General features: G+C 52.3%; 2 protein-coding genes across 2 annotated transcripts in view; both read right to left on the bottom strand.

Moving 5' to 3' along the window:
* Positions 1 to 1,062, bottom strand: LOC106148805 (proline-rich protein 2-like; the record flags this gene model as incomplete). The annotated part of the gene is given in 1 exon segment (XM_013515389.1): positions 1 to 1,062. A coding segment is annotated over 1 exon segment (531 nt), but the record flags the coding sequence as incomplete, so codon positions are not given.
* A 7,293-nt stretch (positions 1,063 to 8,355) lies between these two features.
* Fgd5 (FYVE, RhoGEF and PH domain containing 5) overlaps positions 8,356 to 12,805 on the bottom strand; it is a 70,243-nt gene continuing 65,793 nt past the window's right edge. Inside the window, exons 21-22 of the mRNA XM_013515358.1 lie at positions 10,563 to 10,717; positions 8,356 to 9,706 (exon numbers count right to left, since the gene is read on the bottom strand). Coding sequence (XP_013370812.1) covers positions 9,670 to 9,706; positions 10,563 to 10,717 — 192 coding nt within the window. The 3' untranslated portion in view covers positions 8,356 to 9,669. The remainder of the gene's footprint in view (positions 9,707 to 10,562; positions 10,718 to 12,805) is intronic.

Genomic DNA, 12,805 nt, shown 5'->3' with positions numbered 1-12,805 from the left:
GATTGGCTGCGCGCGCGCGGACGCCGCGTCGCTCCTCCCGGTCTGCGGCCGCCGGGCGGGCCTGTGAGAGCGGGCGCTAGTCGGGTCGGTTCCGTCCTCGCGGCGGGGAGCGGACTGCGGGTCCCACCTCAGGCGCGGGGTCCGGGTCGGGATCCCCTGCTGGGTGTGGGGCCCGGGTTCGGGGTCTCTTCCGGGTCGCGGGATCAGGGTCCCCACCTGGGGGGGTATCGGGGGTCGGGTCCCCTCCTGGGGGCTGCGGGTCGAGGTCCCTCTCCTGGTGGAAGATCTCCCGGGGGGGGGTAGTCGGGGTCCACCCCTCGGCTCGTGGGCGGCTAGGGGTCCCCCTAGGGGCGGGAGAGCTGGAGTCAGGGTCTTCCAGCGCAGGGTGTGAGGGATCGGCGATGGGAATCGGGGGTCTCGCTCTTCGGGCACAGAATTGCGTGGTGTGGGGGATCGAGGATTAGGGGGTCTCCATTTCCCAGGTGCGGCGCCGGTGTCCGTATCTAGCGGGTAAGGGGCGCGGTGAGACATGGTTGTATGGCCGGTCGGGAATGTTCGTTCCCAGGGCTTTCTTCTTGCACTTTCCTGGGTTGTGCGGAGTAAATGCTCAGTACGCTTTGAGTATTAGCCTGTGTTCTCTGCACCGGTTCCCTGCCCTGCCAGGGGCCCCGCCAAGCGGAAAGCCGCCGGAGGGGCTGGAGGGCGAGAGTGAGGTGGGGCAGAAGGCCAGGTGCGGCCTCAGTGACAGGGTCTCCAGGGCGAATTCGGTTGCTTTGCTGTGTATCTTTTCAAAAGTTCAGTTTTTAATGCCAAATAATGCTTATAGAATGTGTAAAAATTCACAGCAGTAAGGTTATGGCAGAAATATTAAAAATTGTACTAGATTTTTAAAAACTACTAAACGTCAGCGAGGATAATTAGAGTTTTCTGTGAATGAAGACTCTTAAATTTCATTTTTCTGAGGCGCAGGATCTGCGACCCAGATGGTAACAGGTAAGCCACATCCTCAGCCCTTTTTAAATTTTTTTTTTAATTTTTAATTTTATTTATTTATTTATTTATTTATTTTCCAGTATCGGGAATCGAACTCACAACCTTGTGCTTGCCAGGCAGGCGCTGTGCCGCTGAGCTAAATCCTCAGCCCCTTTTTTAAAATTTTGAGACAAGCTCTTGCTAAGAACTTGCGATCCAGTGGCTTCGAAACCGGTGACAGGATTGACAGTCACACAAGGCATACTGCTCATTGGTGCCAGCCGTACTTTCTTTTCTAGGTTTCTGTTACTCAGCATCTGCAGGTGCATTTGCGGAGCTTTCACCCTTGCTTTACTGGCCATTAAAAGCATGGGCTCTTTTGGGGTGTGGTTTGGACCTATAGGTCCCAGGGCTCCAAGCAGCTGCAGGCAGGGTGAGCGCCACCCAGGCTCTGATGGGAGGTCCAGCGGTCCCCAGGCCTGAATGCCGTCTGCACATATGAACAACGGAATGAAACAGAACAACTCCTGTGGCTTCAGCTGTTGCAGTGCATTTTAAATTGGTGTTTTTTTGAGCTCTGGCCACATTAGGAGATGGTGATCCCCAGGGACAGTGCTGTCTGGAATGACAAAGAATCTAGCAGAACCTGCCTTTGCTTGCAGTGTAGAGGGAGCCCCCGGTGGGAGCTCTGCTTTGTCCTCATGGGCCCCCACTATCTCTGTAGTGGATGAGCGCCTCTCTGCAGCAGTGCCTGACAGCCACAAATACATCCTCCTGGTGTTTGCAGAGGAACTTGGGGCAGTAGGGTTCAATGTCTTCCCTGAGCTAGAGTGCAGGCCTGGGATTTCTAGCCACTCACACCTGCTCCTGTGCCCGAGTGGCTTTCATGGCACTTTGCAGGCTGCCTTTTAGGCAAGCACTGACCTGTCTGGGAGCTGCCATCAGGAACTGGATCACATGGTTTTGGTTTTGTACACCACACAGTGCGGATATGCTTTTTTGCCATCCAAGATTATTTTACATGTGTTGCTGATTCAATAGAAAATGTTGAAGGGCTGATTCAATAGAAATCAAATTTTGATTAAACAATAGTGGCAGATGCACTAAACTTTCCCAATTAGTGTCTTGAAGGAGGGAAGAGAGGTACGGAGGTGGGGAGGGGGGCACCAAGGGCCATGCTCATGCTAAGCAAGTGCTCTACCACTAAGCCATGGTCCCGGCCCAAAGACTTCACTAGGAAGAGTCCTGTTACTGTTGAGGTGGGGACTGTGGCTCAGCAGCAGCACTTGCGTAGGATGTGCAGGCCCTGGGTTTGAGCCCCAGCACTACAACTCTTGGGGTTTCCCTCTGCTGTAACTCAGAGCAGTTGCTGCTGCGTTTTGTATTCTCAGACGGAGCACGTAATCACCTTCACAAGTACCTAGCATGACTTTGTATCAGTTTCTCTGTGGTAGCTTCTGCTTTGTATAATCATATATATAATATCATCATGACATGTCTGTGAAATAAACTTGAAAGCCTCTGGTGTCGGCACCGTGTTGGTTACTGAGTGCCAAGCTAGGCCCTCCTCACGTGTTACTCTGCAGAATCTCACCAGAATCGCTGGGAGTGGATGCTCTTACCCCTGTTTCTGCAACTGAAGAGGTGAAGGCTTAACCAGAGAGGGCGACTTCTCTGAGGCTCCCTAGCTCGCATTTCTCAACAGCAGTTTCTGCCCTCAAGGACTCTTCGCTGCCCACCTCTTGCTCATGTCACACTTGGCCTCTGGCTCTGGTTCACCAGGTTAGTCAGGAGGCTGAATCCCACATCCATGGCCCTCGTTCTTTAGGAGGAAGGAAAGTTGATGTGCCATGGAACACAAGGACGCAGGAAAAGTGTCCCAGGCCCCTTGATTGTTGTTATGAGACTTGACCACTGGTTCTTCCACACTGGACCCAGTTGTTAGAGCAGCAGCTCTTGCTCCTTATGGGAGGCCAGGTCCTGAGAATATGAGAGGTAGTCAGGCGATGGTCTCAGAAAAACCACCAGCTCCCAGTCCTGGTTTGAGTGGTTGTCCCAGAGAACAGTTGCTTTCTGTGTTGTGTCACCTCTGGATGCCTAGCAGGGAGGAGAGCCCCCTGTGAGTGTGTGCTGTGCTGAGCTGTCCCCCTGCACCCCAGTCCAAAGAGCAGCCCCGCTTCCTGCGCAGGTGGACGAAGCTTAGGTCTCAGACTCTGCACCTTTTCTCCGAGCCCATGTCCTGCTGCAGTGCTGTCTTCCAAAACGGCTGAGATTTTCTGAGCTGCCTTTATTCTTTGGGTTGCATCTTTTTAATTTGCCTGCTGTCCTCAGTGAGTTGGGGAGGGCTCTGTGTCACTAACTTACCCTAACTCAGTGGCCTAAAAACAGTCACTATTTGCAGCCACAGTGGACCTTGAGCTGGGGTCACCTGAAAGACTGGGCCAAAGACTCCAGCAGGAATGTGGTGTGGCCTGGGCTTTGTCACAGGGTGGCAGGTGCCTTCCAAGAGTGTCACAAGAAAGCAAAGGGGCATTTTTATGATACCCATTGGTTCTCCCAAGTCACTTCTGTTTCTGCTTAGGAGGCCATCACCCAGGTCTGGCTTGAGGAAATGAACACTATGCTCTGGAGGGGCTGAGTTGAGTGGCCCTAAGTGACCTGGCCCTCCGGTCTCTTCTACTTGATGGCAGTCCTGGGTGTCCTCGCTACTACACTCCTGGTCTCTGTCACCACAGACACCCCTACTTCCCAGCCCCATCTGCCCAGCTGCTGGGGCACAGTCACTTCTCTGTGACCCCTTGTCCCCAAGTGGGCCTGCTCTGCTCCGTCCCTCTGTAGCCAGCATCTAGTTCTTAGGGCTGGGCCACGCCGGGCATTACAGCGTCCAGGACCCCTTTCCATCCCCACGGCCTTGTGCCTGACTCTTGGCCCCTCCTCACCTCCAAGGGGTGCCTGGACCTTTGCAGCTTCAGGAGACAGTCTCCTTCACAAGCCTGTGCTGCCCCAACTCACTGGAGTGTCAGTGCATCGCATGGTGCTGCCTGACTCGTGCATGGAGTCTCATCAGCTAGGCGATCCAGTTCCTTCTGCACATTCATAGTCAGGCAAGTGTGGGAGTTTCAGTCACCAGCGTCCATTTCCAAGATACCAGAAAATAACCCTTCTGCTAGGAGGTGGTGTGGCTGGGCTGGTTTGGAGAAACCTAGGCCCTGTAACCATCATGATTGCTTGGGGTCATTGTGGTCTCATGGAAAGGAGCAGGTCTAGCTCAGCTCTCCTGAGATTCCATCCTTCCCTAGGAAGAGTGGCTGCATCCAGAAACCAAGTAATAAGTGCTGGTGAGGCATTGAGAAGAAACCCTTCTGTATTGGTGGGAGTGTAAACTAGCTCAGCCACTGTGGAGATCAGTGTGGAAAATCTTCAAAAAGTTAGCAGTAAAGCTGGGCATGGTGGCACACACCTGTAAGCTCAGGACTCAGGAGGCTGAGGCAGGAGGATTGCCACCAGTTTGAGGCCAGCCTGGGCTACATAGTTCAGGGCCAGCCTGAACTACATAGTGAGACCCTGTCTCGAAAAACAAACTAGAAGTAGAAAGTCCATTTAAGCCAGATTCCCCTTTAGGCATTTACTCAGAAGAGTTAAAAACATGGTATTACTGTGATCCATGCACAGCCGTGTTTGTAGCAGAAACAGTTTGTAATAGGTGGGACTTGGAAGTGACTTATATGTATGTCCATCAGCAGAGGAGTGGGTAAAGCAAGTAGGATATTTACGCAGTGGAATACTACTCAGCCATAAGGAAGGATGAACTGTAGTCATCTGTTGAAAAATGGATGCACATTGAGACCATAATGCTAAGTGAAATAAACCAGACACAAACTTAAACATCATGTGGTTTCTTATATGAGAAACCCTAAGTATGAATAAAGAGCAAAACAAAGGTAATAGGAAATGGAGAGATCTTTTGCAAAAGGGAAAGGGAGCAAGAGATGGAGGGAGAGGAGAGGAAGAAAAATGTGTATGTACCAGTTCCCTATAACAGTGTAGTCATTATGTACTGCAAACTAGTCCTAATAAAAAAGCCCTCGGGATACCAGGTAGTGGTGCACACCTATAATCCCAGCAATTGGGAGGTTGAGGCAAGAGGAACACCAAGAGCTGAAGGCCAGCCTGGGCTTCAATGGTGAGGCCCTGGCTCAAACAAAACCCCCAGGACTCCTGGCTGAAACCCTGAACTGGTCACCTTAATTGAGTAGACAGCAGCCTTTTCTTCCTGTGCCACTGGTAGGTTAAGTTTGCCTGTTTATTCAGTGTTGGAACCCAGCATTCAGGAGGCTGAGGCAATAGGATCATGGTGAGTTCAAGGCCAGCCTCAAATACATAGACCATGTCTCAAAACAGAAACACCCATCTTATTTAACCTTGGTGTTACAGATGGAACCCAGAGCATTATGCATGCTAAGTGAACTTTGTACCACTGAGCTGCATCCCCAGTCCTTGAAGAGACTGTCCAGAGATTTGGTTCAGGAGGGAATTCACACTGCAGGTAGTTGGAAATTGTCGCAGCCTCCACTCTGGTGTACCAAGAAGACCACGGGGTGGGCTTTGCTCTTTGCTGGGCCTGGCAGTGCCAGTGGCTGCTGAGTGACACCAAGGAAGTGTCCTGATGTTTCTGACCCCTTATCTGCAGAATGGGGAGAACAGTAGAACTCACCTCAGCAGGTCTCTGGGGAGAACTTGGTGAAAACCGAGGTGCGGGCGCTTAGGGCATCCTTGCTGCTGGCCATAGAAAGGCTTTCCTGAAAATCAGAGTGGGTGCTGTTCGGCTTGACTTAACAATGGTGTTTGATTAGGAACTTAAATAGTATCAAGTCAGCCTTCTCACTCCACTTCCTATAACACTTCATAAATACGAGGTGATTGAAAAATACAGTGATGTTTAAAAGTCATAGCTGCTTAAAAATTATTATAGCAGAGATACATTGTCATTGATCCTGCTCAAAACATTTCCCCTTTCTTCCGGTAGACTTATCCCATCATTCTTGCCACTTTCTGCAGCAGTTCTGGAAGTCCTCTTCTGTGAGTGTTTCTAAGAGGTGATCAAAAATGTGGTAAATGGGGGCTGGGGATTTAGCTCAGCAGCATAGCGCCTGCCTGGCAAGCCCAAGGTCAGAGTTCAATTCCCGGTACCGGAAAAAAAACAAACCAAACCAAAACAAACAAACAAACAAAAAAGTGGTAAATGCCGCTGCTGAGTGCCGTCCAACAATGAGGTAGGTTGTTAAAAACATGATGCTGTCCTCACCTTAGTCACTGAGTCTGGCACTGTTCAACTCCTGATTTTTCCCAAAGTCAAAAGGGAAACACTCTAATCAATCTGGGACATCAAGGCAGCCAGGACAGCATAGCCAAAGACACTCGGGGAAAGTTGCTTCAGAACGTGGTAAGAACCACGGGGTAAATATGTTCACAGCGAGGGGAGGGTTTTGAGGGGGTTCATAGCAATGTGTCTTTTATTGTAATAAAAGTTTTGGAATTTCAACATTCCCTGTAGTTTTCAATCTCACCTTGTCTGTAAGGTAGATGGCCAAATCATTGCCCTGAAGTATTCTGTCACAGATCATCCCAGCTCCCTGGCAAGGCACAGCCCTGGCACCTCACTGGCCCAAAATGCAGTCGTTTTCCAGAAGTTCTGGTATTGGGGGGGTAGACGCTGGTATTGGGGGGGTAGAGCAGCTGAGCCACCAGCTCTGTGGACCAGCTTAGCTGTCCATTACTGTAAAGAAATGCAATAAAGCACTAATATAAAGAGAAAGGCTTGCTCCCCTTGGAGGTTCTGGTCCCATAGCCGGGGGGCCCAGCCCAATGGCACTGGAGCAGACTATTCCCCGCACTTGGTAGGAAGTGAGAGTAAGCAAGGGCCAGGCCCCACAGTCCCCTCCAGGAGACCTCAGTGACCCTGAAGTTGCCACCACATGCTGATAGCACAGCCCTGGGGGTCAGGCTCCAGCTCCCGGACCCGGGGCCCCTACTGCAGCCGGCTCACGAGAGGGCACGGGCCTGTGCAGCTGCTGCCATCCTTCCTGATGGCTACGCAGGGACAGTAGTGGCCAAGTGTGGCCTCCTAGAGCCCACCCTGGAGGCAGCAGGTCAGAAAGGCCCCAAGGGTCTATTCCTCAGCTGAGCCCACCCTGCCTCAGACTTCCCGGTGTTGAGCTGATTTCCTGATTATTTCCTGCGAATGGAGGTGTTGGCCTGGGCACATCTGTCCCCCGTATCAACTAGGCCTGTGTGGGAGCTCAGGTTTCCACAGTCACAGAGCCCACAGGCGCAGCTGAATCGCTGAGAATGCCCACCAACACGGTGTCTGTTCTGCAGCGGGAAACACCACAGCCAGGCCTGGTCCTGGCGCAGCCTCAGGGGCCTTGGTGCCCACTGGGCCTCTGTGTTCAGTGGCAACGTTGATACTGTTGGCAAGTGAAAGGTTGGAGTCAGGTGTGGTGACACTCAGGAGGTTGAGGCAGGAGGATCCTAGTGAGTTTGAGGCCAGCCTGGGCTACATAGTAAGAACTCGTCTCAAAAAACACCACGAGAGGAAAGAGACTATGCACAGAGGGCTTCGGCCTGCAGAGCTGTTTCCCAGGATGAGGAGGAAGGTCCTGTCCTCCTGTATGCTCAGAGCAGGGCCCTTGCTGTGAGGACACCATGCCTTCCCAGGGGCCACGGGTTTGGGACCACAGCTGCATATTCAGCCTGCCTCCTCCTGCCTCACCTCAGGAGGAGGGGTTAGAGGACGGAGCCTCTTTTGCTGTGGGATGCTACAGGCTGCTCATGCCTGGGAGGGGGTCAGTACCACTCCTTCAGGGCACCCTGCAGATGGCTGTGCCTCAGACCAGGGCAGGAGCCTCTCCCTGCCACTCTAGGAAGGTTATAAGAACAGAAGGGATGTGGATGTGTGTGACTGAGAAGCAGGCATCCCCTAGAGGCTGGCCTCACACTGGGCACCAGGGATGGTCGCCATGGCCCAGAAGATTCCCTGTAGGGGCCATCAGTAAGTCCATTGGGAGCAGGTGTTTGTGACAGTGGACACATTCCCTCTTTGCAAGGTGTCGGAAACAGGTGTCAGGAGGTCGAAGGAGGCTGGGGTGCGGCTGGGGCAGAGTACCCACCTGACGCACCAGAGAGGCCCTGGGTTCTGTCCCCAGTGCCGCTCCCTTCCACAAAAACCTGCAGTAAAGACTGCATCTGGAGCTAGGTGCTGATGAGGGACGGGGTGGACATTCCTGGCATCTCACAGCAGCCCCCTTATCCTGGGGACACATCCCAGGACCCCCCAGGCTATGCCTAAAGCTGTGAACAGCATGGAGCCCTGTACAGACTGGGTTTTCCCTATACATACAAGTTTAATTTATAAATTAGGCTCAGTAAGAGATTAGTAGCAACAATTATAAAATAGGGCAATTATCACAAAATAATGGTGGTGCACACCTATAATCCCAGCACTCAGGAGGCTAAGCAGCGAGGATCACCCAAGAGTTCAAGGCCAGCTTGGGCTACCTAGTGAGTTTAAAACATATGAGTTGTTTATTTGTGGAATTTTCCACTTAACTTCAGACCACAGTAGACCCTGGGTAGCTAAAACCGCAGGAGACGAAGCCGCAGACGGGCGCTGGCTGGGTGTGAGGAGCCGATTCCGCCAGGACTGAGCCCTCAGGATTAACAAAAGATCTGTCTGCGCCCTGGACGTGTTTAATGTAAACCTTTTAAAAGAACTGAAAACTAGAAAAAAAAGTTTCCCTGGAAATACTGAATGTAAATACCTAGTCCTCAGATAGTGGTTCTTTACAGTGTCTGCAGTGAGAGCCCGGCGGCGGCCACACTCCTGCCGGGGCCAGGAACGCTCCCCACCAGGGACGTGGCCCTCCAGCCTGTGCCCTCAGGACCCACAGCAACATCACAGCCCCAGGGCACAGCGTCTTCTCTTCCAGCCACTACTGTTCACCTTCTGAGCTCCAATTTTCTCTCCCTTTTCTTTTGGGAGATAGCCACCGTTGTGTCTGGGGGAGGGCGGGTCCGGACACGCATTGCCAGCAGGAGTGGCAGGCGCAGGAAGGCACACAATAAATTAGAGCTGATGTCGTCTTCTGAAGGTCACTGGAGACCTGGGGGGTGTGGAGAACACCGTGGAGGGATGGCGGAGTCCCACCCTGGTAAGGACGTTGCCGCATGCTCGGCCAGAGGAAGGACCCTCCTGCCTCATCATCGCTGTGTGGAGGACAGTGGCCTGGGTGGCCTGGTGTCCACGGGACGCAGTAAAGCCTTGGGGAACCTGGAACTGAAGGCTGCCGCTCAGCAGGACGATAAAGTGCTTGGGAGGACAGGAGCTGTCACCGCCACCGTTCATCTCCCCTGAGGCCCAGTGGATGCCATGAAAGGCGATGAATCTCCTGCGAGGACAGACTGGGAAAGCTGTTTCCGCTGTGCACCTACATTTCTACTGCTTTCCACGTCTTGACGTCACTCCATGTAGCTCACTGCTGGGAAAGGGAATCACGGCAGGCTGGGAAACATGACGATAGAGGCCAGGTTTGGGGATCCTCTGTGGTCCCCGGCCAGTTCCGCGTGGGCTGAGTTGTGTGGCTCCCGGTAGGGTCACCTGTCCCACGTGAGCTTGTTCCAGTCCCATGCTGGGCAATGCTATAATACGCTGGCATCCTCCATGGCCTCCATCCACCTGGGGACAGAGAATCAGGGTCACAGCTGTGCCAGGAGCTCAGGTCACAGGGCTGATGGTGCCGTGTTTTGTGTTCACGGCTGTTTCCCACACACGCTGTCCTTGTTGAGCAGAGGCACAGGACACAGTGTGAACTGAGACTGGGCCAGTGCCCACCTGCGTGGATGAACTGGGACAATCACTCTGCCCTTGTGACGCTGAGGCAGGAAGTGGCCGAGGACAAGCCCAGAGAGATGGGATGCAGCCCTCACAGCCTGCTCTGGGCTGGAGCCACTCTCTGAGGGTGTCCAGGTCTACACACAATGGGAAGGCTGCAAGCAGCTCCTTGTGCCCAGCGGACCTCAGTGGCCCTGATCAACCCCAACCCTAATCACCATGTCCCTGACTGCAGCTTTGACCCCGTGGGTGTTTGCACCTTGACAGTCCTTCCAAGGGCCACAGAGATCAAGAGCTCCTCTGCCCTCCAGGTGGCCGAGCCACGCCCCCGCTCCCTGGCGGGAACCCTGCCCCAGACCAGCCCCTCGACCCTACTCCAAACCCCCAGGCTTCAGCACGGCACCAAAGGGCCGTGAGCCTTGCTCTGGCCTGCACCTGCCCTGTGGGGAAGGTCTTTTGTTTTCTCTTTTAAACAAATCTTTGCTCTTGCAGCTACTTTAGGTGTCCTGCTGTCTTCATTTAGGAATCAAGAATCTAGACAAGAGCCCAACTGGGGAAACCCTGTGGCCCTGGGGACCTGGTGGCAGTGGCCGGCAGTGCTGTTCTGGGGGGCGCGCACGCGCGCGCGCGCGCGCACACACACACACACACACACACACACACACACACACACAAACACACAGGCCTTGAATTTCCATACCTCTGGGCAGTGCTAGTGTCCTCTGCCTTGAAGCTGTAGAAAAGGGTTTTCTTGTGGTAAAGGTGGAAGACAGGACCAGGGTCGCCGCTGCCCTCCTCCCTCCCTGGAGCGATGGTAAAGCCCAGCAGAGGGATGCTCTCTGTGGCCACTTTGTCCTGTGGGGCAGAGGGATGCTAGCGTCAAGCATAACCTGCAAGGGGCTGGGGATTTAGCTCAGTGGCAAAAGCGCCTGCCTGGCAAGCGCAAGGTCGTGAGTTCGGTTCCCGGTACCGGAGAAAAACCAAAAAAAAAAAAAAAAAAAACAACAAAGCATAGCCTGCACACAGACAGCACTGGTCATGTTTTTGTCACCCAGCTCCCACCAGGACCAGCCCTCAGAAGGAGGGAACCCCCACCCTCGTCCCGCCAGTACTAGGGATTGAACTCAGGACCTTTCTACTGGGCTGCATGCCCAGGTCATTTTTTTTTTGTTTGTTTGTTTGTTTTTTTTGGTTTTTCTCCGGTACCGGGAACCGAACTCACGACCTTGCACTTGCCAGGCAGGCGCTTTTGCCACTGAGCTAAATCCCCAGCCCCCCAGCTCATTTTTTTTTATTTTTTGAGACTAAGTTGTGGTTGCCCAGGCTGGACTTAAACTTGGGATCCTCCTTCCTCAGCCTCCCACGGGTTACAGGTGTGCACCACCAGTCCTGGTTTGAAACCTGATGTTTTAGGGCCAGGTATCTGCACCTTTGTTATTTTGTTCAATCCACAAGCAAGAAAGTATAGCCTTCAGAGAAGGCAATGCCCCAAGATCACACAGCTAGAAAGAAAGGAGCCAGATTTGGGGCTTTTGGCCAGCTTCTAACATCCTTTCTGCTGAGTCAATTCCCCAGGGACTCACTTTCCTTAGTTTCTTCTGAGACCACACTCACTCCTCAGCCCTGACGTAAAGGCCTCCTCGGGCAGCGCCAGCCCCCGCGCAGTGAGCAGCCCGTGCTGACAAGATGCACTCCGAGAATGCAGAGGGAGCTTGAAACAGCGCTCGGTGGCAAAAGGAAGATTCTAATCCATGAAGAAAAGTTATTACACGTGCTCATGTGTAAATGAAGAACATGGGTTCTTGCAGTGTTTTGTAAGACATGGGATAAAGAGATATAGGTACTAAGCATGCTAGGATAGCTGCAAGGTGAGAGGAAAGGGGAGTAGAGTAAAAAAATTCTGAAACCATTTTCAAAGATGCAAAGATCAGAAAAAAAGTATTTGATGGAGACCACAGAGCAGCTCTGAGTAGGACTTAAATTAACCAATTAACTTTCCATGTTTACTTGTGAGTCTGTCCAAATCCTAGGGTCCTTGTCTGGAGATGGGCGGTGGACTCATAGTAAGTGAACCTCTGTGACTCACTAATCCCTACTGAGGACTGTAATGGCGGATGAAGCCAGAAAGCTTCAAAGGACATGACAATATCACAGCCAAAGACACCTAGATCCATCTCAATTAGATAAAGACTATAGCCTCAGGCATCTCACTTCTGGGTGGATTAACTTAATACCTTACTTAGAGAAGTCCTTGAGTGGTTCTGCCCTTCTTGAGTACTCCTCTTCCTTCTGATAATAAATACGAGCCACCCAGAGAAGGTGGGGTCTTAGCCCTGAGAGAATCTCAAATTCTGTGAGAAGACTTTGATCTTCCTGGAGCCCTGAAATCACCCCAGTTGCCTCTTTTTATTTACCCTTCACTGTTCGGGAGACTTTGGACCTGATCAGCCCGTAATAACTAAAGAATATTATTAACCAATATTTGACAAAATTCAACATTCAATCGTGATTGAAAAGTCTCAGCAGCCTCAGAGTCGGAGGGAACTTCCTTAATCTGATGCAGGGTATAAATATAAGTGTGCACAGCCGATGTCACAGTGAACAGCGAGCTGCTGAACCCTCCTGAGACAGGACAACAGGACTCTGAACAGCGCAGTGCTGGAGCCCTGAGCCGCCGCAGAAAGGCCGGAGAAAGAAACGCAAAGGTCAGAAATAAGCAGTAAAGCCATCTGTGTGTGCAAAGAACAGGTCTGAAGACAAAACAACTACGCTAACTGATGAGTGTTAACAAGGTTATGGGACGATCACCTCTCTGTCTACCAGTGGCAGGCAGCTAGAAAGCAAACCAACTGTACTCACAGAGCATCCAGAATAAGATACTGAGGAGTAAAGTTAGCAGAAGGTAAGGACAGAAGGGGCTGGGAATTTAGCTCAGTGGCACAG

Source organism: Chinchilla lanigera, unplaced genomic scaffold, assembly GCF_000276665.1.
Source record: "Chinchilla lanigera isolate Chin_1 unplaced genomic scaffold, ChiLan1.0 scaffold00028, whole genome shotgun sequence".
In the NCBI taxonomy this organism is placed as follows: domain Eukaryota; kingdom Metazoa; phylum Chordata; class Mammalia; order Rodentia; family Chinchillidae; genus Chinchilla; species Chinchilla lanigera.
The sequence above is the reverse complement of the archived record's forward strand: the minus strand, read 5'-3'. Positions and strand labels throughout refer to the sequence as shown.